Source organism: Protopterus annectens, chromosome 2.part0 (genome assembly GCF_019279795.1).
Source record: "Protopterus annectens isolate FY-2018-M chromosome 2.part0, PAN1.0, whole genome shotgun sequence".
In the NCBI taxonomy this organism is placed as follows: domain Eukaryota; kingdom Metazoa; phylum Chordata; order Ceratodontiformes; family Protopteridae; genus Protopterus; species Protopterus annectens.
Window position 1 is genome coordinate 192,128,391 of NC_056728.1, and position 26,123 is coordinate 192,154,513.

General features: G+C 42.4%; 1 protein-coding gene across 1 annotated transcript in view; it reads right to left on the reverse strand.

Moving 5' to 3' along the window:
- EPB41L5 (erythrocyte membrane protein band 4.1 like 5) overlaps positions 1–26,123 on the reverse strand; it is a gene marked incomplete in the record, with an annotated part of 2,576,260 nt that overhangs the window by 648,053 nt on the left and 1,902,084 nt on the right. The window contains 1 exon segment of the mRNA XM_044060661.1: positions 10,447–10,616. Coding sequence (XP_043916596.1) covers positions 10,447–10,616 — 170 coding nt within the window.

Below are 26,123 nucleotides of genomic sequence, written 5' to 3' on the forward strand. Positions count from 1 at the left end.
GATCTGCAGAAGGGATCTTAAATAAGAATTGATGGGAATCAGGGACTCTGTAAAATCTATCAGGCTTAGAAGGAGCAGGCGGCAAGGAATCAGGATTCAGGTTAGCTTCAGAGAAAGCATCATCCACAATATCAAGTACAGGAGGAATAGCCAAAGGCGTGTGTTGAGGGAGAAGGAGAAATTCCCTAAGTCTCTTCTTGGAAGCAGAGTAATCCTGACCTTCCCAATGAAAATGCTCTCTCATCTCATGTAAGGTTTCCCCAAAAGAGAAATCTTCAGGGGGAGAAGCAGAGGGTATAGAGTCCTCTGCATCAGAATCCTCATAAGGAGGAAAAGAATAATCCTGTTCAGAAGAAGAGACAGAAGACACAGAAGCCTGATCAGAGGAATCATAAGGTATATCCTGTCTAGGCCTTTTTTCAGGAGGATGGTGAGAACCCCTAATCATTGTAAGCAAATCCTCAGCCATCCGTAGTAATTGCTTCTGGGTCTTGGGAGCTGTATCCGAAGCAGCTTGAAAAGAAACCCTTGGTTTAACAGGAGTCTTTGACTTTGCCATTGTAGAAATAGTGATATGAGAAGGCCTGAAAACCCCCTCAGAAGCCGGTACCTGCACGGCGGTTCTGGACCCATCTGAAGGAGCGACGTCCGAAGGTCCTGCAGCAGATAAAATACTAGACCTAGATGGCTCCCCATGGGAATCCGTGTCGGCCATCGATTCCGAAGTGGCGGATGACAGGGGCTGCAAAAGCGCCTCACTGACTAACGCCGAACACAAAGCTGGCTCCGGCTGCAAAGTATCCTGTTTGGACCTCGGAGGCCTATCCTTGTCCTTGCGTTTCTTTTGAATTCCGGTTGTCAGTAAGGTATCCGACGACATCCTGTAATTGAATCGTCTACCGAAATAATTCAAGGCCCAATCGTACCTACGCTTGATAGTGCGAGAATTAAACCTGGCACAGAACCGACAGCAAGAAACGTCGTGGTCAGGGCCTAAGCAAGGTAGACAGTAAGAGTGGAAATCTTTATGAGGTATTTGTTTTCCACACAATATACAATTATTAACTTTTTCTGACATCGGAGGAGCAAGAAAAAAGATTCCCCGACGGGGTACTTAGCTTGAGAAGAGAAGTAAAAACTTCGGACCGACGACAATCAAAGCACGTTGTCCTGAATGCGCCAACCAACGACTTGCGAGCTGCTTTCCACCGCACGGCAAGAAAGACTGGAGAAGATGGCGTCGGCTGACGGCTTTATACCTCTGCGTTCTGACGTCAGGGTACTTGCTGGTACAGCCGACGCCGGACCCAGACTTTGGAATTCTGGCCGACCTCGGGCTGCCTGCCGGCAGGAACACCCTACAGTTATGACTGCAACAGTGAAACACGAAGAACATCTCCTCAGTGCTGCTCCAACACTGTTTAATCTACAAGCCTCTCAAATGAACTTCCTGGAGTTGTGCTTTAACAAAGCTGCCAAATTTGCCACAAATAAGCCTCATCTTGTCCTGCAACTGTCCTGTTTAGCAGTTGCCCACTCCCTAACCTGCTCACAAATAACCATGTCTTACAGCCTTCATTACAAACCAAATTAATGCCCAGCTTTAGGTATGAAGTCCAGTTACAGTCCTTAAATTGACCTTCTCCTATCTGAAAACAAAATGCTCCTTCATGTAACTCCTGCAGGCAGGTGTCTCCCTGTACTCCTCACATGTCATCAGATTATGGAACTTTCCTTACAGCTCAAACACACTGACATCATTAATAAATTCAAACTCCAACTCAAACAATCTCCTGGACTCCTGGCTTTGTTCCTATGTGGCACCAAGATAATTTATGCCCTACCAAATATAACATTCCACTTAATACTCATCCCCCTTTATCCACTAATCTTCCAGCACTAACACCTTATGCCCTACCTCTTCTACTCATCATGCACTCTCAAAGAACATGCCACTATATTATGCTCTATGAAAAAATGTCCTCCTCCTACATCCACACACATCTGCTCATCACTTTGCCACGTATTTACTTGTATAAATAAAATCACCTCTATATTTCTGTCCCTCTCCATATACTTCAGCTCTTCTCTAGGCTTACTTCTGCTTACCTGACAGCTTAACTTGCTTCCACTGCCTGTCTCACCTTTTGCTTGGTCCCCTTTTTTCACCAACCAAATTGGAATCCTTTCTTCTTTCATTAAGTTAGAAAAGTCTACTACTCTGGATACTCCTGCCAACTCTCAATGACAGTCACATATACAACCCACTCTGGGTATCTCATAACATTATTACAGTTGAATGCATTCTCATAAACCAAACGTTGTAAGTATAGTGAAATACCTTGACATTATATTAAAATGTGTTGAAACTAATGTTTGATCCCACTTACATATTGTAGTAGTAAATCTATATTCTCTGTTTCTACATCACAGTATCTTCTTCCTGACTGCACTATGTAATATACTGTTGGTCTCAAGGCATTCTATGCAATTGTTCCTATGGGCCTCTGCTAAAAAGGGCTCACTGCACTGACAGTCACATTACCCCAGTAATCAAATGTCAGTAAGGAAAAATTTATGAATATTATGAATCTGGGGATAAGAAGTAGAGTAGCCTGATGCATCATATTCTTCTTTATTGGGTGGGGGTAAATCCAAGAGAATGCAAAAATTAAGGAGTCTATCACTAGTTAAGTGTTACCAGCTTAGCTAGATTAACTGTCTTGTTTAGGCAACGACCCTGATCTCAGACTCTGAAAAGCTTTCAGACAGTAAGAGTCTTCAAGTCATTATGTAACTTGTTTCAAACTCTAGTTATAGAGGCATTACTTATGGCATCTCACAATAAACTAACTTCAAGTAAACTAACTTCTGTCACAATGTAAACTTCCTGTGCAGGAAGAGTTCAACCTTCTACTTCAATACTGCCATGTTCAGCATTTTCTTAGCTGTAGTCCAGTAGTCACAAAAAACACCAAATGCAAGACAAGAGTCTACATTATATAACCTGCTCATGAGATCCAGCTTGTTTTTTGAAACTACACAGAGGCAAATCTGCCTGTTTCAATACAAAATGAGTCCAGTTTGGTATATGAATGGTTTGTTAGATTAGTAAACAGGATTACCCAAAGAATAGTATGGAAAGAAGTAATGCAAAAGTTAATTTAACTCTGGTTGTAAGAGTCAGATGAACACCCAGAAGTCCTATTATACTTTTTCATTTTATGGTAACTGTTGTCGCTATGTGTTGTTCCATGGACAACAAGTGAGCAATAGCAAACTTTTTTTTTAACACCTTTATTAAATTATCACATAAGCCATAGGCAAACATACACTAACAGAAAACAAACCATAGTGACATTTTTTTCCACTACATACATGATAGAAACAAAATGTATACACAATCAGTCCAAAGTTACATAAATTGCTGAATTTCTGCCTTCCCTTAAACCTCAACCCTCCTCCTCAAAAACATTATTTTGCATGTATTATTCCCACAGTTCCCATAGTTCCCATTTCTTTCTATGTAACTCACTCCTTCCCATTTCTAAAGATCTCGCTTTCTGTTCGTTAATCTTTTTTTTAATATTCAGTACTTTGAATAGAGTTAGCTTAGACTTTGATTTCTATTTTCAAGTAATTGCTTTTTTTGGCAGCCAACAGAATTAAACCTAATAAGGCCTTACTATGTCTAGCTATAACAACCTTAAGCTATTTTGGAGAATGGACCTCCCAATTCTGAGGAGCCTTTAAGGGAGCTGATTCTTTAGGTAGCTTTACAGACTAAAACACCATTGGTCTTTGATACGTAAAAATGATAACCTTGAGATTTGCATTCAAGCATCTAGTTTGGAAAATCCTACTTAAAGATTTAGTCCTGCTATGGAAAGAGCATATGCCAAGTACACAAAGTCTGAACTGAAGATGAACCAAACTCCTCCTCCATGATTTTTAGATACTCATTAACTTTTCCTCAGGGGGTGGGGGGGATGATAACCACAAGCCTGTATACAAGGAGTTTCATAAGCCTTAAAAGGTTTCTGTAAAGGAATGATTGTTCTAAGGAATGTCAAATCCTCTGTCTCGTTACAGGGTCCAGACAAGGAGGAACAGCATCACATTGCTCTGGTCCTGGCATGCAGCTTAACAAACATGGGGATCTGCTCAGGGATGTACCATCATTCCTGAAGATCAGTGCTGGCAATAAGCCATGTTCTCTACTGATGCTCTACAGGCTGCAAGAGGGACTGTCCCACAGACCCCTGTATTTGGGGTGTTGGACCATGCCCAATTTTCATGTAGCAAGATAAACCATAAACATCTCTTTCCTGTGTCTTTGGGTGTCTAGGTTGAACTGTTGGCAGAACTCTTCTCATAAGCAGAAAAGTACAGTTTTGTACCTACCATAAATGTAGATGTTCGAGTGCTAATACAGCTGCAGTCATAACAGATGGGTTCTCCTGCCATCAGGCGGGTCCTCGGTCGGCCGAATTCCAAAGTCTAGGTCCAGGGTCGGTTGTCGTCACTTCTTCCCTGACGTCAGGGCGACAGGGGTATAAAAGAACCAGCCAACGCCATCTTCTTCAGTTTTTCTTGCCCCAGATGTCAGGTGCCCCCAGGAGGAAGACATAAATTTATGTAGTAAAGCAAATGCAATACAATCAAAAAACAGTAGTTGCAAGCAAATACACCATAAAAGAATACCCCAATGAGGTTGTATGAGGAGGTGTTAGCCATAAGGCCTGTCCCAAGAGGGGAAGGAGGGAGGGAAACCTGGACTGCAGCTGTATTAGCACTCGAACATCTACATGGTAGGTACAAAACTGTACTATGTTCATCGTGCATACAGCTGCAGTCATAACAGATGGGTAGAATCCCAAAGCTAATAAAGGGGTGGTAGGCACTAAGTGGAACTATGTGGAGCCAGGATGCCCTGCAAGACTGCAGTGGCAAAGCCCGCTCTAGTTTTGGAGTATAATGGTAGGTGATAGTGCTTGGAGAAAGTATGTACAGAACTCCAAGTGGCTGCTTCCAAAATATCTTTGGTAGGAACCCCCCTGAGGAAAGCAGCAGAGGTAGCTGTGGCCCTTGTGGAGTGAGATCTGATGCCTGTAGGCACAGTTTTACCATGAAAAGAGTAACAAAAGCGTATGCAGTGGGCTATCCATTTTGAGATTGTCTGTTTGGAAATAGGCTTCCCTTCAGCACCTGTAGCATAGGACACAAAGAGTTGCTCTGATTTTCTGAAAAGCTTTGTTCTTTCCAAATAATAACGGAGCTGTCTGTGAATGTCCAAGGAATGTAGTAGCCTCTCCCCTTTGTTTTGTGGATTAGGGTAAAACGTAGGTAAGTGGATAGCCTGATTCAAGGCTACCCTGGATACTACCTTTGGCATAAATGAAGGACTGGTTCGTAAGGAAACTCTGTCCTGATGGAAAATGATGAAAGGCTGCACAGCCATGAGGGCTTGTAGTTCCGAAACCCTGCGTGCTGAGGTGATAGCTAGAAGGAAGGCTGTTTTCCATGACAAATATTGCAGATCTGTTGAAGCAGCTGGCTCAAAAGGAGGCAGGGTTATTTTTTCTAGAATGAAATTGAGGTCCCAAGCCGGTACTGGTAGCTTCCTTAGGTATTTTATATTCTTAGCCCCTCTGAGGAACTGTTTTAAGAGAAGGTGAGAGAATAAAGGATCAGTGTTGTACTCTGCAGAAATGGCTGAGGCATGGATTTTGATGGAGGAGAATGAAAGTCCACTGCTTAGCAGCTCGGCTAGGTACTGTAGTATTTGAGGTAAATTCAGTATTCCAGGATTCTGACTCTTTTTCTGATTCCAGACACAAAACCGTTTCCATTTTGCGGAGTAGGCTTTTCTAGTAAAAGGCCTTCTAGCCTCCAAAATGACATCCTGCACCTCCTTGAAGAGTAGGGTCTGCTGTGAATTTAAGGAATTCTCCATGCGGCTAGATTGAGTGTTTTCAGCGGACTGTGAAGAGTTTTGAAGTTGTGCTGAGTCAGTAGAAGAGGCATTAGAGGCAGGATCCATGGTGGGGAATGCGTCAGGCTCCTCAGAAGTGGGTACCAGTGTTGTCTAGGCCAGTCTGGAGCAATGAGAATCATCTTTGGTCTGTTTGCTCTGGCTTTTAATAGAACTTTGGCCAGCAGTGGAAGAGGTGGAAAGGCATAAATCGTCATTGTTGTCCAAATGAAAGAGAGTGCGTCCACTTTCCAGGCCTGTGGATGAAAGGTCCTTGAGCAGAATTTTGTCAATTGGTAATTTCTGTGGGTGGCAAAGAGATCTAGGTCTGGCCTTCCCCATGCTTGAATTATCATTGTAAACACTTGAGGATGCAACTTCCATTCGTGTGGATCTGTCATATGTCTGCTCAGGTTGTCTGTCAGTGTGTTTTCCTTCCCTGGCAGGAATTGTGCTTGAAGTTGGATTTGCAATTCCAGAGCCGTGTTCCAAAAGGACATGGCTAGTCTGCACAGGGGATATGAATGAGTTCCTCCCTGTTTGTTTATGTACCACATCACTGTGGTGTTGTCTGTTCTGATCAATAGCTGCCCTGGATGCAGTAGGTCTTTGAAAGCCATAATAGCATTTATTACTGCTAGCATTTCCTTTTGATTGATGTGTAGGTGCTTTTCTTTTTGTGACCATTTGCCCTGAATGCGCCGATCTGTCATGTGCGCCCCACAGGCGCAGTCCGAGGCGTCTGTTGTGATGACTTGATTTGCTTGAGGCTTGCAGAATGGGAGACCTATGTTTCTTTGGCATGCTTGAGCCCACCACAGGAATTCCTTTTGAAGACATGGAATCAGTGGTATGATTGTTTCCAAACTGTGGCTGTGTTGAGACCATAAGTTTTTTAGGTACCACTGAAGTTTCCTCATATGCAGCTTTGCACATGGGATTAGCAGGATGCAAGATGCCATGAATCCCAGAGCCTGCAGGATTTTCCTTGCAGTCAGCCTGGTGAAGGTTGCCAGTTTTCTGAAGTATTGAGTTAATTGCCCTTGTTTTTCTGGCATGAGGTATCCAAGCTGGCACCCAGGAAAATTGTTTGAGAGGGTATTAGTCTTGACTTCTTTTTGTTGACTGTGTATCCCAGAGATTTCAACAACATTATTACAAACGCCAGGTGTTTCAGAAAAGTGTGTTTGCTGTCCGCTTGGATCAGGCAGTCGTCCAGATATGGGTATATTTGCATCCCTTGAAGTCTGCAGAAGGCAATTACTGATGCCAGGCATTTCGTGAACACTCTGGGCACAGTAGATAAGCCAAAGGGCAATGCAGAGAATTGATAATGGGATGAACCTGCAAGAAATCTGAGGTATCTTCTGCAATCTTGTCTGATTGGGACATGCAGGTATGCCTCCTTGAGGTCCAATGTCACCAGCCAAGACTCCTTGCCCAGCATGGGAAGAAGCTGCTGCAATGTGAGCATCTTGAACTTTGGTACGAGTAAATATGTGTTTAGGATGGATAGGTCCAAAATAGGTCTCCAATCTTTGCCCTTCCTTGGTACCAGGAATAGTCTGGAATAAAAACCTTGACCCTGTTCTTGTGCAGGTACCTCCTGAATAGCTTTCATGTCCATGAGATATGAAATTTGTTTTTGTGCCTCTGCCCTTTGATTGTGTGGCAGGTTTGGCATGCTTCTCATTTTTGGAAGGGTGTGAAAGTGGAATCTGTAGCCTCTATCTATAATGTCCAGGATCCATTTGTCTTTTGTGACAATATGCCAATTTTTCAAAAATAATGCCAGTTTTCTGCCTAAAGGTGCTGCCATTTGAGCCTTGCTTGGCATGCAAAGGGGAAAGTCATTGGGTCTGCTTTCTGAATGGCTGTGAACTATCCTCACCCCCTCTTGGTGTAGGTGTTTGCCATTGTCTGCCTCTAAATAATCCTTGAGATTGCCCTCTACCTCTTGGGCGCCTGTATCTACCTCTTTGAGGTCTGTCTGTGGCTGGAAAGGACCAATTTTTTGAAGGCCAATTTCTACTGAAACGTGGCGGTTGTACCTGTAGGAAATATTTCACTGTTTGCATTGATTTTGCCTTTTCCTCCATTGTCTTTAATACCTCCTTCGCTTTAACACCAAACAATACATCTTTTTGAAGTGGTGCATCTAGTAATTTAGCTTTGACATGATCTGGTAAGGTTTGCTCTCTGAGCCAAGCATGTCTACGTATGACTGATCCTGTAACAGCAGCTCTACAAGAGGCCTCTAAAGCATCAAAACCACATTGCAAGGTATGTTTACCCACTTGCTCTGCACTATGCAACAAATCCTGCAACTCCTTCAAATCTGGTTGTTCAGGTTGTGACATTTTGCTTTTCAACTGAGATAACAAAAACTGTTGATACTTTAACATATGGAACTGACAGTTTAATGCCCTCATGGTTAAAGTGGCCGAGGTGTATACCTTTTTCCCCCCACCTTTCTAAAGCTCTGGAATCTCTCTCTGAAGGTAATGGATTTTTGGCAGTGGAGGCCTTAATTCCCTTGGGACCCTGTGAAATAGTTTCTGGGTCAGACGCATGGCTTTTGTATAGGAATTGGTGTGAATCAGGCACCCGGTAATACCTGTCAGGCTTGACTGGGTCTGGAGGTAAAGAATCTGGGTTAAGGCTGACCTCTGAATACACATCTAATATGTCTAAGACAGGAGGTATAGCCAGAGGTTTGTGCTGAGGGAGCAAGAGGAAATCCCTGAGCCTTTTCTTGGAGTCTGAGTACTCTTGGCCTTCCCAGTGGAAGTGTTCCCTCAAGGTATGCAAGGTTTCCCCAAAAGAGTAATCCTCAGGGGGGGAGACCGAGGGAATGGACTCCTCTGCATCAGAATCTTCGAAAGGGGAGTAAGAATGTTCCTGGTCCTCAGAATGCTCTGAAGTAATGGAGGCCTGGTCCGAGGAAAGGTATTCTTCCTCCACTCTGGGCCTTTTGTTGAGAACCCCTGATAAGAGTAATCAAATCCTCATTTTGAGCATCTGCTTTTTAGGCATGGGGCCTTGAGAGGGGCCCTGTGGAGCTTGTCTTTTAGAATGCATGGCTGCTTTAGATTTAGTGTAAGCCTTAATGGAAAAAGAAGAAGGCCTGAAGACACCTTGAGAGGTGGCAGGCCTGTCTGAACTCCGAGTTTCCCCGCCAAGAGTGACTTCGGTATCTGTAGTCGGGGTGTGGGCCAAAGAGCCTGCGACCTCGGGCACAGAAGACACTGCTAATGAAGTGTCATCGGTAGTCAGGGGCTGCGTAGGCACCTCGCTGAGAACCGGAGCACATGTAGTCGGCTTTAGCGTGGTGTCAATATAAAAGTCGCGGACCTCGTATGTCGGTCCTTATCTTTACGTCGTTTACTCAAAATTGGAGTCGGAGTATCCAACGACATGTTGTAATTAAACTTTTTGCCAAAATAGTGTTGGGCGAACTCCGCCCAACGCTTAATAGTGCGTTGGTTGAATGTAGCACAAAAACGACAGGCCGAAACATCGTGGTCTGGGCCTAAGCAAGGTATACAGAGGGAATGGAAATCCTTATGCGGTATTTGCTTCCCACATGAAATGCAATTATTAACTTTGTCTGACATCGGTCTGAGGAAAGGAAAGTTTCCCCAACGGGGTACTTAGCTTTCTAGAAGTCTTCGGTTGAAAAATATTTGTAATCTCAGGAGCTGGCCGACCGGCACTTGCGAACCGCTTCTGCTTCAGGCATCGCGCGGCAAGAAAGACAGAAGAAAATGGTGTCGGCTGGTTCTTTTATACCCCTGTCGCACTGACGTCAGGGAAGAAGCGACAACCGACGCCGGACCTAGACTTTGGAATTCGGCCGGCCGAGGACCCGCCTGACGGCAGGAGAACCCATCTGTTATGACTGCAGCTGTATGCACGATGATCAGTGCCAATGCAAGTCTTGAGTCAATATTCTGCTGTCACATGAATGCTTTTCAGCAATGAATGTTGGATCAATTCCATGAAGAATGGCAACATGAGATTGGGACAAGAGGCAGAAATGAAATAGAGGGCTCACACATTACACATGCTCTTTCAGGGCAGTGTTTGAAAAGCAAATAGTATACATGCCCCCGGTTAAGAAGAGTGTCAACTTGGAAGCTGAAGGAAGGGAGGACATTCTCAGCTGCAGACCCAGCAAGAAGGTTATTCATATATGCTGACACTCTCAGAACAGGCAAAATAGGATGCTTACACAAAAAAAAAAACAATTTTCCAAGAATGTGTTTATAACACAGACATTCAAAATAATTTTCTGCTTATAACCCCTGCAGAAAGTGCCAGTTTTGAATGAAAACAAACTTGAAAAACTAATCCGTTGGTATCAACGTTATATGTGACAGATATGAAAATACATAAACATACCACTATTCAAATTCGCAAAATTGACATTTCTGCAGTAGATACATTTTTAAATGTGCTAGAAACATTACCGGTTGCATCCAGTTTATTAGCAGTAACTTCATTGGTTCCAGAATGAAGTGAAGACAGACTGGTTTTCTCAATATCATCAGGGGATGCCACTGTCAAAGGCACACTGATAATTTCATCAATGCTGGTTTCCAGTAGGCTCTTGTCTAGTACATCAGTTATTACTGGTGTGCTACAATGTAGAAAAAGTACAAAAATTAATGAGGGAAATATTACAGAAATTCAGTCAAAATAAATATTTATCAAAAGAAGCATCAATATATATATATATATATATATATATATATATATATATATATATATATATAATATTTTAGCTGGATTGACAAACAGATCTCCAGATGCTAAAAAACATAAGTGTGTAGTACTAATTAATATATGAGAGAGTTTGGGTTCTATACCACTCAGTAATTACAAATGTTTAAACAGCTCAAATGGCAGGAACAAAAAAGCAGTCAAGAGTCAGGTAACCTGTTCAATCAGCCCATTTCCCCACTTACTGGTGCTATTATGGATTTGCACTCCTCTCATTTTGGGTTTCAATCATTCATCTTGAATCTCACTATGAAAACCACCACCTCCTCCTCTAAGAGTCTGCTACTTATATCCTATCATCTATTTAAAAAAAAAAAAAAGGCAAATAAAACCACTCTTACTTCCCTTGCGTAGCATCACAAATCAAGCCCCACTACATTGTTTTTTTGTATATCAGTTACTTTAACAAAGGCTGTCCTTTAGTTCTCGGAAGAGTACTCACTTGAGGTATATGATACTTCCATCATGTTCACCTCTTTTTTTCCCCCCATGATATACACGTCACGATGTTGTATTACCTCGTAATATTACTTTAGTGAAGGCCTTGATTAAGTTAGTTTCTTTATTAATAGCCATTCTCAGTGAACATTTCTGCAGAGGAGAGAGACAGGAGGAGAGTTTCCAAAGGGGTAGCAAGCACTTCAAGCAGCATCTCATTAACCTTTCCTGCTAGTGACTCTCCATGTGTCTACAAGAACCCCCATAAGTTTTCTTTTTTTATTTATTCATTTTTACACTACCGTCACTTTACTTTCAGATCATTTGAAAGATTTCCCATAACCTCCCCTACAAATTTCTTTCCACTGGTATAATTTTGGCATGGCCTGACCTTTTTTCCCTTCTCAGACATTGCTTCCCACTTCTTTGCATTACACCTTAAGTGCTGAAATTTCTAACCTTATGCATAACCTTGAACAGGCTTCTCAGCCTTTATAACAGTGTGTGTCATGTTTGTATGTATTCATGACAATGAGAAAACTCACAGGAAGCCATACATAAATGTAGCATTAGCACAGCATAATGCACAATGACGCTCAGTTTTTTTAAACCTGTTTCTGGAGATGCTGTGTCCCTTCATGTTGCACTGCAGTCTCAATATTGCACTTCCAGTATTTAAATCAGGATAGGTATCACCAATGTACTAATCAGGTGTGTGTGTGTCTGCAGTTCTGGGTTCTGGCAGTTAGAGCTTTAGTTCCTGTGATACATGGTTTGATTCCCCACAGCCTCATTTGCCTACTGTGTGACATTGAAAAGGTTACTTAACCAGACATTGCTGCTGGATAGCCCCTGAAAGAGGACAGTCTCTCCAATAAGCCTACCTGGTTAACCAATGAGTATTTTATACGTGTGTGTGTGTGTGTGTGTGTGTGTGTATATGTATATATATGTATATATATATATATATATATATATGTGTATATATATATATATATGTGTATATATATATATATATATATATATATATATATATATATATATATATATATGTATATATACACACAAATACATAAATTACATACACATGTGTATACACACACACACACACACCTATATACATGCCCTGACTTTGGATGAAAGTCCCAGACTGCAATATCTGGAGGAGCTGCTCACAGATGACCATATAGACATTTCAATAATGGCCAGGGTGGTGGTTCACCCCAAAGGAAAGCTATAGTGGCAGCTGTTGCTTTAGTGGAATGAGCTTTCATGTAGACTGGGACAGGCTTTCAATAATGCTGGTACCAACAAAACAAATACAATGTGTTAGCCATTTGGAAAGGGTCTGTTTGTTGACAGGTCTACCCTCTTTTGCCTTTAGTAACTAGGACCAATACCGGATGAGAATTTCTACAACCTTTGTTTTTTTTTTTGTAAAGAGAATCTCATTGTCTATGCACATCTAGGGATTAAAAGTCCCCCCCTCTGACTTTTCAGGCTTAGGAAAGAAGACCGACAGTTGCACAGTCTAGTTAAGTGTCAATTCAGAAAGCACCACAGGAAAAAGGGGGGGTTACTCTGGAATACCAGGAGGAGCTGTTTGCATGGCAATGCTTGGAGAGCGGAGATTTGTCTAGCTGAGGTAACTTCCACCAAGAACAGTGTCTTCCATGAGAGAAACTGTAGAGGGGAGAGAGATGATATTTCTGGTTCAAAAGGGGGCAAGGTTAATTTCTCTATGACACAACTGAAGTCCTATTGTGGAGCAATCTGCATTTTAGGTGGTATGAAGCAGATGCTTCCACTGAGGAATTGCTTAACTGAAGGCACAAAAAACAAGGCAAATGCCATGGGTAGATAGGCCGAGATAGCTAAAAAATGCATTTTCAAGGAGGAGTAAAGCTGATGTAGTCCAGGAACAATATTGCTCTACATCTTCTGGGGTCAAGGTACCCAGACTGGCACCAGGAGAATCTTTTCCACTCCACTAGATATGATTTTCTTGTGCTGGGTGTGATGGTCTCTGTACCTCAGCTCAGGCCAGTAATCAAGGAGCCTCAATTCTCATCACTAACACCAGTGAGAGTTGGTCACTAAGAACAGGAATGGATTTACACAGTATTTTCAAATACAGCTGTCTGCATCAAGCACAATTACCCCAAGATCACACTGAGAACACACGGCAAACTCCAGGACTGATCCCTGGGATTCAATAAACTCTGTGAAGGAATAGTGCTATTCCTGCATGGAGTTGTTCATGTCTGTGTAGCCACAGCAGCATGCCTTGCATATTCATAAAGGTGCACTGCTGTTTAACCTACATGGAGACTAATCATGAACGCGTGCAGGGGGTGTTTTCAAGTAGTGCACGGATATTGAACACACCCCCTGCACTCAAAGTGCCGTACGGCACTTTCTAATCACGATCTGGCATAATATTAGAGAATTTCTCTAATATTATGCCAGTATTTCAGTGTCCACGGACACTGAAATGAAATAAATGATCATTTCAGTTTCTGCAGACACTGAAATATATACAGCTAGAAGAAAGCAATGCAGGGGGTGTGTGACAGGTTCTGTGACACCCCCTGCAATGTAAAAGTGCCGTACAACACCTCGCAACCTGCTAAAGTAGGAAATGTGTACAAAGGCACAAATAATGGGGGATAAAGCCCTGAAAAGGAACCCATCTTGCATATTGCCCTCACAAACGTAGAAAGTTGATAGAAAACAGGTCATGCATTAGCATGAATTTCCGAAAGATAAAAGTTTGAAAGTCAAATGTATGCCAATATTCCCGGACAACAGTCCATGTGGACAAAGGCACAAATAATCGGGGGACAAAACACTAAAAAAAGGGACACCATGTAAATATTGACCTCACAAACCTAGAAAGTTGATAGAAAACAGGATATGTATTAGCATGAATGTCTGAAGGATAGAAGTCTGAAAGCCACATGTATACCATTATTTCCCGACTGCAGTCCTCAATGACTTGTCATAACACTACAATACTCACAATATAACATAATAATATAATATTTTCTTTTTCTAGGCTAAAGAATGTTTAAGCCTAGCTAAGCGGGTGTGCGCGTTATGGCCCTCCGCTTACCATAGCTTAAACAACCCATAGGAGATGAATACAAATATACAGTTGAAATTCCCAAGCCATGAAGAGTCCCGGCTTTACATGCAGGCATTCACGGTTCGAGTACCAAGACAGCAAAGTTATTTTTATATGGGAAAGCAGTGTTAAAATATTTTTTTTTACACTTAAATTATGTAGTAACTGTTTTTTGTCAACCAGGGTGGTGTAGCTGGTGTAAAATGGAAGTGAGTGTGCATATAACATGTGAAAAAATGCATGTATACACAAGTGTCCTATACAGTATAATCACACTCCTTGCCAATGTAAGGAAAGCATATAGAGGGATGTCATGAAAAGTAAATCATATGCACTTAATAAATGAAGTCAGTATTCTGATATATTTAATAAATGAAAAGTGAGCAATGGTTAGCAATGCTTAGCAGGTGTAACCATTGCTAAGACGCGAATGCTAAGCAGCAGGTAGCTTAGCTAAGCAGATTTGAGCATGGTTAAACAGTGCTCAACAACTTCTCCTTTAAGCAGTGTTAAAACCGGCTCAGTGGGTTTGGGCACTGCTTAGTGAAGCTTCACCTTTTCAAAATGGTCCAATGACAGCAAAGGGCGGGAATATCGTACTACTTAAAAGGCACAGGCAGGAATACAGACATAATTTGTTACAGTCTATCTGTGCAGATACAACGGCTGGTATAGGAGAGGGAGTGTGCTTTCGAGCACAAAGCTGGAGCATTCAGGAATTCAGGGTCATGTCTGGACTCCTACTAAAAACCATGCAACATCCCAGACTGCGTTCTGCACAAACTACAGAACAAACTGGCACCCCACCCAAGTACCATGTTCAACCATAGCCTCACTTCAGGATCTGTGCCTATGGAATGGCGCACAGCGACAGTTATCCCACTCCACAAAAGGGGTGTCACCACTGACCCCGGGAACTACTGCCCCATTAGCCTGATGAGCCTGGTCTGCAAGGTCATGGAACGCATCATCCTGGAGCTTATAAACAAAGACATAGGTAACCTCCAAACTTTGGACCCCACTCAACTTGGGTTTGTAAAAGCTAGATCATGCCTCCTAAACTTGACTGACTTCTTTGAAGCAGTCACCAGAGTCGTAGATGAGGGTAAGGTGGTGCACACAGCCTATCTTGACCTCATCAAGGCTTTCAACACCATCCCCCAACTCTGGTATTATAAACGCACTGGACTGGGCATAAATCCCTATGTCACAAGATGGGTGGCTAACTGGGTCAGTGACAGAACCCACACAGTGAAAGTAGCAGACTCCAAATCAGACTTCAGACCAGTGACAAGCGGAGTACCACAGGGGTTGGTCCTGGGTCTTCTCCTGTTCGGTATCTACGCAGAAGTCCAGGCTAATACAGCTGGTCTCTGGCTAATGAAGTTCGCAGATGACTGCAAACTAGGAACCATAACAGATTCGCCTACAGATGTGGACATTCTACAAGAAAGCCTCAATGGACGATGCTTGGTGTCAGCTCAATGCCAAGAAGTGCATTTTCATCCCCTTTAGGAAAAACACTGCACCCATGAACTACCACATAGGCTGTAGCCTACTAAACACAAAAAAGTGTGATGAGACCTTGGGACACAGGTAGACAGTAGTCTCTCCTATGATAATCATGTCTCCACAGTAGTCAGGAGATCCTTCTATGTGGCACACCATCACAAAGGGGCTCTCCTCTAGAAAAAGAGAGGTCATCGTTCCTCTCTATTCATCCCTTATCACACTCATTACAGAGTACAAAGCCCCATTTGGCATGTACCTCGCAAGACATCTACAACTAGAAAGGTCACAAAAATACCTCACTTAATGGATTACCGGCCTCAGATGCCATAAGCAAACAGTCTCAAAATACTCCAGCTCTACTCCATCGCATATCGTCTACTCATAGGTGACCTCTGCCTAACATAGAAAGCCATGTCTAACCCAGATCTGATGGAAATGCTACACTTAAACAAATCCCAATCTCTCCAGGCCACATGCTCCAGGGACCTAAACCTAGTCACCACAATAAACAAAACATGCTGGAGGGATAGATTCTGTCCCAGAGACTTCCCGTGCTCTGAACAGACTACTCATTCATGTCAAGCAAAGCTCCTCTTTAAGTGAAATCTTGACAATTGGATGGGAAACAGGAAATTCACCCAGGGGATCACATCTGTGGCTCTGCTCGACAGGGGCATGGTAAAATTATTTTCTTGGGTGGCGAAAACCAGGGTACCTCTTTTGGCTAGGCTTATATTAGGCTCTAGGGCCGATAGCCTAGTACTTACCTACGAACCTATGAGGAGAGACTAGTGCAGAGCCAGTGCCAGGGCTCCCAATACAAAGCTGAGGCTTGGCACTGTCTTCCACGTGACCTCACCAGTGCTACTGGCATCCCCCAGACTGGTGAGCAGGTACGTCACCACTATGACGACCCAAAGCATAGGAAGGGGGATGCTCTTGGACCAGTGGATCCAAGATGAAAGGGACCTGAATGCTCCAGTAGTGTGCAAGTATCTCTATCAAGTAGTTTGTAGCAAATACTAGCCTGAGAATGTGATAGACAGATATGCATAATGTATGTTTTTCTCCCCTACAGCTGCAGCAGAGAGGGCTGTGAACGTCGAAGCCCAAGGTGACAGACTGCTGAGGCTGCACCGATAGGCTTGCAAGTACAAATCTATTTTGCAGTATAGTGTTAAAATAGCTAAGGAGGAGTACACATTGCTTACTGCTAGTAGGTATATTTGACTGATGAATACTGAAGTACAATAAAGACCCTTAAAAAACACTGCTGTGTTTAATCTGGTATGTTGTTGTAAATATATATAGAATATATACAGGTTCTTCACACCAAATACGGCTGTGACAACATACACTAACTGAGGTTCATCTGTGAACAAGCTGTTAGGAGAAACTGCAAATGGTGTAACTGTAAAACAAGATATAAATTAAATGTGAAATATATACTGCATTAAGCTCTGAACCCAGAATAGCAATATGTAAAGTATCAAAGTGTGTTCCATGCAGCATTGCCTTGTGTTAACCTTTGCTTTCCAGATTGTAGTAATTTAAAAGAGTAATGCTCAGTACAACTATCTGTCAATGCATGCATCACAGGAGTACAAGTTTAGACTGTTTAACCAAGATACTATTAGGCAGAAACCAATATAACAAGAAACAGCAGTTCCCCAGTAGTTCAGTGTGAGGAAAAATAGCTTAGTTGTAAATTTTGCGCACCCAGACACGGTTCAAATCCAGGGAGTGGTACCAAGATGTGTGCATATCTACACACAAGGAATCAGGAATAAATGTAAAAACAGTCAGGAAGTGTTAACAGATATTTTCCCCACAGGTTTTACAGGTAAGTAAATGTTTCCAGTAGCTGTATGAAAGGCATACTAATAAACTGTGTACAACTGTTCAATTGTCCCACCACATGCCTGCAAATGATAGCAGGGTAGGTAGATACAATATTCACTCTTCGTGAATCATACCTCTCAACTGTACAGATATTTGTCTCAGATTTTTGGTCCACTTTACATAAAGTAGTGGTGTCATGGCAAATCAGTAGCAAACCATTATAGACTGAAGTCAGAAAATAATGATAGACATACAAGTGTCAGATGTCATATCCATCAGAAAAGCCATGCAAATGCAAAACCTGTTATTTTTATCAACTTTCTAAGTTTGTAAGAGCAATATCTAAAAAATTTGCATATTTATGGGCCTTTGTCCCACTCTTATGCATGGCTTTATCCAGATGTCATGCTCCAAGTGGTTGAGAGGTATGATCCTGATACATGTCTCTCAAGTGTCACGCTGTCATGGCTAGTGGTCACTGCTGCAAATAATCCTGGACACAGATAGGAAACCAGTTGACATATGCCAGTAACACACTCACATAACAGCAGCTCAGGGTACGACTCCTGTGCCAGATATGTAACCCTGACATGTACGAGTCCCCTCTAGTCATGTACCCAGAGCTGTCACAGTTTGCCTCTTACCATTCCAGGCTGACACTTTAATAGGTAGGTTAGTACTACAGAAGCTATGGGCATTGGCAGATGTAAAGTGAGGGCAGACCTATAGAGTAATGAGCAGTACTGTTGTGGAAAATAGAAGCATAAACAGTTGTTAATGGATTCTTTGTCACCCCCCCCCCCTTTTCATCTGCATCAATAATTATTACTCGTATACTACGGGTATCTTGTGCTCCAACCATAATGTTGGGACTTGTGTTATATTATTGTTAATATGTTTGACTGCTTGCATGTTAACATACCTTGTTCAAATAACATTGTTGGTGGCCTGTTGCCGTCAATGTTAGTGGCATGCTGTTACAATGCATACTGCTGTTCCATTTATGCATGTGTTCTGTTTGCTATGCAACTGTTTCAAATGTGTTTTATGGGGTTACTGTTTAATGTCTTACTGCTTGCTCGTTAACATATCTTGTTCAAATACCATTGTTTGTGGCCTACTGCCATCAATGTTACTTGCATGCTGTTACAATGCATACTGCTGTTCCATTTATGCATGTGTTCTGTTTGCTATGCAACTGTTTCAAATTTGTTTTATGGGGCTAATTGGAACACTCACTCATGCTGTTATAACTACTCTTGAAATAGGTTGTTCATGACTAAGCAACATATTTTGTAAAACCTCAACACTATAGCGTGTTTGGGAAGGCAGATCCCAGTGGATCCACCTGTCCCGCCTCATCTGGCCATGGCACCGGACCCCAGCACATCAGGGACCCAAACCTAGATTCTCCCTTGTCCGCTGGTCCTGCACCACCTTCGTGTGGAACCGCCTCAGGGGATAATGCCCCCAGGAACTTGTGCAGACAGGATCCTGTCACCCGCAGTCACGTCAGGGGTTTGATGAGCAGCACTCTTTTGATATGACTTTGGAGAGCAGCTGCACCTGATTGAGGGCCGGCTGGTGAACCTCGAGAGGCAGACTGCCCCTCCTGTCCAGCCCCCAAGCACAGCCACCTTTGGGGCCGTGAAGGTGCAGTGGTGACTGCCCATGGGTGGGGATCTTGATCAATCCCACTGTAACCATATGGGAGCCCATGAGCTTTGGATTCCCAACCACCTTACCTATCAAATGTGTTTACCCCCCTTCATGTGTCATATACCGCCCCAGTCTGCTGTCTTGTCGGTCTCCCTTCCCAACCTACCTCCCCAAACATACCTACAATGCTTCCCAAACATCCCACTCTCACCTTAAAAAGAAAAGGGCATCTGTCCCCCCCTCCCCCAAAAATGTATCACCCTATACATAGCTGTCCATTTCGCACACATGTCCACTGGACACGTAATCCGGTCCAATTGGCTTGACAACACATTTCTGTTGTCCTCACCCAGCTATTGATCTTCCCTACACCCGTCCTGCACATCCATACCCATCGTTCATATTGTTTTTCCCTCTGCATGCTCCTATCACCCCTTTTTCTTTTGTTTTAAAGAAATCAGCATGGGAGTAAGCGAGTTTGCATGATGCTAAGTGAAGCCAACACAGATTAAGCATCTCTACGTTTAACTATGTGCTGGCATTGCTTAGCATCACGCAAACCCAGTTAAAACCGCTTAAAACTGCTTTAATCACACTGTCTCCATCAGCCACTGTTCTGCCTAGCAATAAGATAATCAGCCCTGCCAAGACTCAAACCCAGGGCCCTGTACACCATAGTCAATGCAATGTACCACTATACCAGCTGAAGCTGTAGGGATTTCTGATGTTTTTTCAAACATATCATGCAGTAGAGTCATTCAACAGTAGGGAAATGATTCTGTAGAATCAGTCAGGTTTTATACATATACATATGTATATATGTATGGAAATGCATATACATGGAAAAATACATACATAATATAGAGATACATATTTTTATATATATATATATATATATATATATATATATATATATATATAAACCCCCCCCCCCCCGCACTGATATAAACTTATCTGGGTTTAAACGGACCATAACCTCTCCCACTAGGATAAACAAACCAACCAACAAGGAAAGTATTCTAGACTGGATCTTCGTTAATAACCAACCCCAACTGTTCACAGCTGGTACTGTCCCTGATGACCCCAGCGACCATTGTCTAACCTATATCATAAAACATAAGGCAGGAAACCCTCACCAGCCCAAATATAAAACATTTAGAAACAGGAAAAACTTTGATGCTGCTATATTCCAAAATTAATTAAAAGCAGTTGACTGGTCAAAACTAAAAAATCTAACATTAGAGGAGGCCATAGATCACTTTAACACTAAATTCCTAAGTATCCTTGATTCCCATGCTCTAGCACGTACAATAAAAACTAGATCAAATACAGCACCATGGCTCACAAAAGATACCAAAGCAAAAATCAAAACAAGAAACAGAGCCTGGGCCAGCTGGAGAACAACCAAAGCCCCACTTGATCATCTAAAATATCGTCAACTCAGGAATGATACAAAAAATCTATTTTACTGGATAAAAAAAGCTTCTACCAAAATCTCCTACAAAAACACCACAACAACCCTCAAAAGTTCTGGGCAAGCTTAAATCAACTACTTTGTCCAGGTCACTCCACCACCCCAACCTTGAGACAATAGCTAGCGCCTTTAATAACTTTTTCACTGAAACAATCCAATCCCTAGCAAATCAACTAACCCCCTCTAACTTGAACCACGTCTAATTTACCTAATAATCACCCGAATCTGGCTTCCAACCAATATCCACTAGTTTTATCAAAACACTTCTAAAAAAATCTAAAACCTACCACCCTCGCTGCTGACCTCCTCCCCCTGCAGAGTACCTGCAAATAGCTGCAGATGCCTTTGCATATTCTATATCTATCCTCATCAACAGAAGCTTATCCAAAAATACTATCCCCTCCCTCTGGAAAATATATCATGTCATCCCACTCCATAAAGGTGGTGGGTCCTCAGACACATCCAATTACAGACCCATTTGCCATTCTTTCCCCACTAGCCAAAATAATGGAGAAATGTGTACACAAGCAACTAATGCAATACCTTTCACAGAATAACTTACTATCCGACACCCAGCATGGTTGCAAGTCATACCACAGCACCACCTCAGCCCTCCTTTCCTTTACTACTGCCATAAACCAAAACAGGAATGACAATAGGCTAACCTCTGCCCTCTTTCTTGACCTATCAAAAGCCTTTGACATGATCAACCATGAACTTCTCATTCTTTCACTAAAATCTATTTCCCTCTACAAGCCTGCTATCCAGTGGTTCCAGTCCTACCTGACTGGTAGGCAACAGGCAGTACTATGGCAGGGCAAACTCTCCAGCCAGTTACCTCTCACACTTGGTGTCCCTCAAGGGTCCACACTAGGTCCACTACTTTTCTCTATTTTTATCAACAACCTCCACACTGCTATCCCTAAAGCCACATGCATCCAATACACAGATGATTCCATTGTCATCTGCTCAGTCACCTCCCCATCCAACTTGCAAATCTTAACCCAAAATACATTTAACACTATTGAGAACTGGCTCACCAATCAATGCCTACGTCTGAACCCCAATATAACTAAACTTCTACTCTTCTCTCCCACTAGTAGATCCACCACACTTTCATTCTCTGTCACATCTAACAATGGTACCACTAGTTCCCCAGATAATCACACCAAACTGGTAGGGGTTATCATAGACAATCTCAAATTTGACCTACAGGTCAACAAAACCCATACAGACCATCAATAAGAAGCTCGGATCACTGTATAGAAACAAGACATTTTTAACCCCACTGGCTAGGACTGCAATCGCCTGATCACACCTACTCTACTCTCTTATATGCCTCGTCTGTATGCTCAAACTTCAACAAATCCGAACTAGGTAAGCTGTCATATTGCCAGATTCACCACTGGCTCCACCTATAGAACCCACCACTGCCAGAACCTTAAACAACTAGAGTGGCTAGAACTGCCCAGCTTAATTCAATTCAATCAACTCTTAAAAGCGCACAATATTTTGTACCACCCTGAGGATACCCCCTCACTTAAAAATATTATTAAGCCATATAGCAATCTAAGATCCCTACGGTCAGCCGATAAACTACTGGTCCAAACCCACAAAGCTAATAACTCTGCTGGTGAATCCCTGTTTGCCAACTTCATTGGCAAAACCTGGAATTCGTTGCCAAACTATATAACCATACAATCCTCCAAAATTCTCTTCAAAAAAAACCTCAAACAGTATCTCAAAGTGAATTGGCTATGCCCATGTACCAACCCTGATTAAGTTATAAACTAAAAGCATATTCTGCAATTATCATAACTTGTAACCACATCACCAAGTTGTGCTTCCAATCTGATGTCTCTTACTTTTAATTCTCTGTCCATGACTATTGTGAGTCCTTACTAGGGAATCACTACTAACCCATTGTATATAATCACTTTGTTTTTATAACTGTTTGCTAACTTCTGTGCAATCTATGTAAGTTAGTCTTTGTGGAGCTTTTCTCCCCGGGCCTCCGCCGGTAAACAAATGTAAAATAAATAAGTAATAAATTTTATATATATATATATATATATATATATATATATATATATATAGGATCTGTCAATATGTTCGAAGTTTCACTACTTCGAACCCCCACTTCACCGAGTCCACTTGTTCGAAGTAGTGAAACTTCACACATTGACTTCTGTAGTCACACTACAGCGCGGAATGGGAATAGTTGTCATTTACTGACAGAAATCCTCAGATCACCACAGTGATTTACCAGAGAAATAAAAATAATGAATCTGTGGAACAAACCAGAAATATGAGCAATAAACCTGGGTATTCTGAAACAATCCGGCCAGTCGAGAGGTATGCTAGGAACAACTTAGTGCAATGGATCTGGACCAAGCCTGACAAAGTGGGAGGAGAAAGCCATGAAAATAGGAACATATTTGAAATACTAGAGTAGATAAGCTGGCACAGTTGCTGCAGTAACATGCTCCTGTCTGTTCTAACATATATTAGAATTATACATAAATATATATATATATATATATATATATATATATATATATATTTATATATATGCACACACACACACACACACACACACACACACACACCTCCCAACAAAAGCAAATACACCAAAAAGGCTTTTAAGCATAGTAAAAAAAAGAACAGGTATAGTAAAAGGAAAACAGGGGGTTGGAGGGAGGGTAACCAGGACTGCAACAGTGAATACACTCGAACATCTACATTTATGGTAAGTGTACACAACTGTACTATGTTCACCGTGTTTCACTATTGCAGTCATTACATTTGGGTAGATTCCCAAACCTATGGTTGGGAGGATGGATTTATACAGCATTAGGAACAGCTATAAGGCCTTGCAAAACAGCAGTGGCAAAGCCAGCTCTGGATTTGGAGAAAATTGGCAAGTGATAATGCTTGGTGAAAGTATGAACTGAACTCTAGGTAGCAGCTTCTAGAATATCCCTGGTAGGAACACATCTGAGAAAGGCTGCTTAAGTAGATGCAGCTCTGGTGGAATGAGATCTGATCCCCTGGGGGATAGGTTTTCTATGGTGCTTATAACATAAATTAATACAATGGGTTATCCATTTAGAAATAGTTTGCTTTGAAATAGCCTTCCCCTCTGCCCCTGCAGCAAATGCTACCAGCAGTTCAGATATTATTTGAAATTTAGTCCTGTCCAAGTAGAATCCAAGTTGTCTGTGTACATCCAATGAATGCAGAATCTGCTCTCCCTTGTTCTGTGGAATGGGAAAGAATTAAGAGCCACACTGGATACCACCTTGGGCATGAATGATGGATTGGTCCTGAGTGACACCCTGTCCGCATGAAAGATGCTGAAAGGCTCCACTGCCATAAGAGCCTGTAATTCAGATATCCTTCTAGCTGAAGTGATAGCCAAAAGAAAGGCTGTTTTACAGGAAAGAAATTTTAAGTCTGCAGTTGCAGCTGGCTCAAAAGGAGGTAGAGTGAGTTTTTCCAATAGAAAGTTAAGGTCCCAAGCAGGGGTTGGAGCTCTCCTGGGTGGTCTCAAGTTTTTGGCCCCTCTGAGATACTGCTTTAAAACAGGATGAGAGAGGGGGGGGTTGTGCTGAAATGGCTGAGGCATGGAGTTTTATGGAAGAAAAAGACAGGCCCTTGTGAAGCATCTCAGTTAAGTATTGCAAAATTTGAGGTAAACAGGGCACTGCTGTGCTCATCCCTTAAAAGTGATTCCAGGCACAGAATATTTTCCATTTGTCAACATAAGATTTTCTAGTACTAGGTCTTCTCGCCTCCAAAATGACATCCATCACAGGTTTGCTGAGGGATGCTAAGGGGGAATTGAAATGATTAGCCAAGCTGCAAGATTCAAAGTTGGGAGCTGAGGGTGCAGAATTTGGTTCTCCTGCTGAGACAGGAAGGAAGGTGTCTGAGGCAGGTGCCACGGAGAAATGTATGACACACTGTGCAGGAGTGGGTACCAGTGTTGGTGAGGCCAGTCTGGAGCAATCAAAATCATTTTTGGTTTGTCCTGTTTGACATTTAGAAGAGCTTTGGAGAGCAAACGTAGAGGGGGAAAGGCACAGACTGATAGGTTTTCCCAGCTGAAGGACAGGGCATCCACTTTCCAGGCTTTTTTGTGATGAGTTCTTGTGCAAAAGTTGTCCAACTGGTAGTTCTGGGGTCAGGTAAAGAGATCTATGTCTGGGCTCCCCCATTTGAGTGTCAACATGTTGAAAATCCGTGGTTCCAGTTTCCATTTGTGAGGATCCATGAGATTTCTGCTTAGTTCGCCAGCCAGGGCATTCTGCTTTCCTGACAGGAATTGAGCTTGTAGTTGTACTTGGTAGCTCAAAGCCGTGTTCCACAATGCCACAGCTAGTCTGCATAGGGGGTAGGAATGTGTACCCCCCTGCTTGTTTATGTACCACATAAACGTGATGTTGTCAGTCTATCAGTAAATATCCGGGATGAAGGTAGTCCTTGAAGGCTGTGCATTCTGTACAGCTAGCATTTCATTTTGATTGATATGAAGGTGCATTTGATTTGGGCTCCATTTGCCCTGAATGCACTTCCCTGCCAGATGAGCCCTCCATGCATAGTCTGATGCATCTGTAGTTAGGGTTTGGACGGCAGGGGGTGGTGTGAATGACAGTCCCTTGTTTTGGTGGCAGGCCTCTGCCCACCATAGGAACTCTAGGCGCAGGCAAGGAATGATAGGAATCATAGTTTACAGGCTGTGACAACGTTGATTCCATAAACTTTTTAAGTACCACTGAAGTTTCCTTATATGCAGTCTTGCATATGGAATTAGAAGAATGCAGGAGGCCATGAATCCCAAGGCTTGCAGTATTTGCCTTGCAGATAGCAGGGGTTTTGTGGCCACCTGTTTGAAGTAAGTCACCAAATGAATTTGCTTTTCTGGCATAAGGAAAGTCATCTGGGCAGTTGTATTCAAGCTTGCACCCAGGAATGTAATCTTTTGAGAGGGTACCAGTTGAGATTTCTTTTCGTTTATGGTGTACCCTAGACAGGTTAGAAACTCTTTTTACAAACGCCAGATGTTTTAGAAGAATGGCCTGGTTTTCTGCCTGAATTAGACAATCATCCAGGTATGGATATATTGAATATTTCTTTGCCTGCAAAATGCAATTACTGGTGTCAGGCACTTTGTGAATACCCTGGGCACAGTAGATAAGGCAAAGGGCAGTGCAGAGAACTGATAATGCATGCAGCCTGCTTTGAAGCGTAGGAATCTTCTGCAATATTCCCTGACTGGGATATGCAGGTAAGCCTCTTAAGTCGAGAGT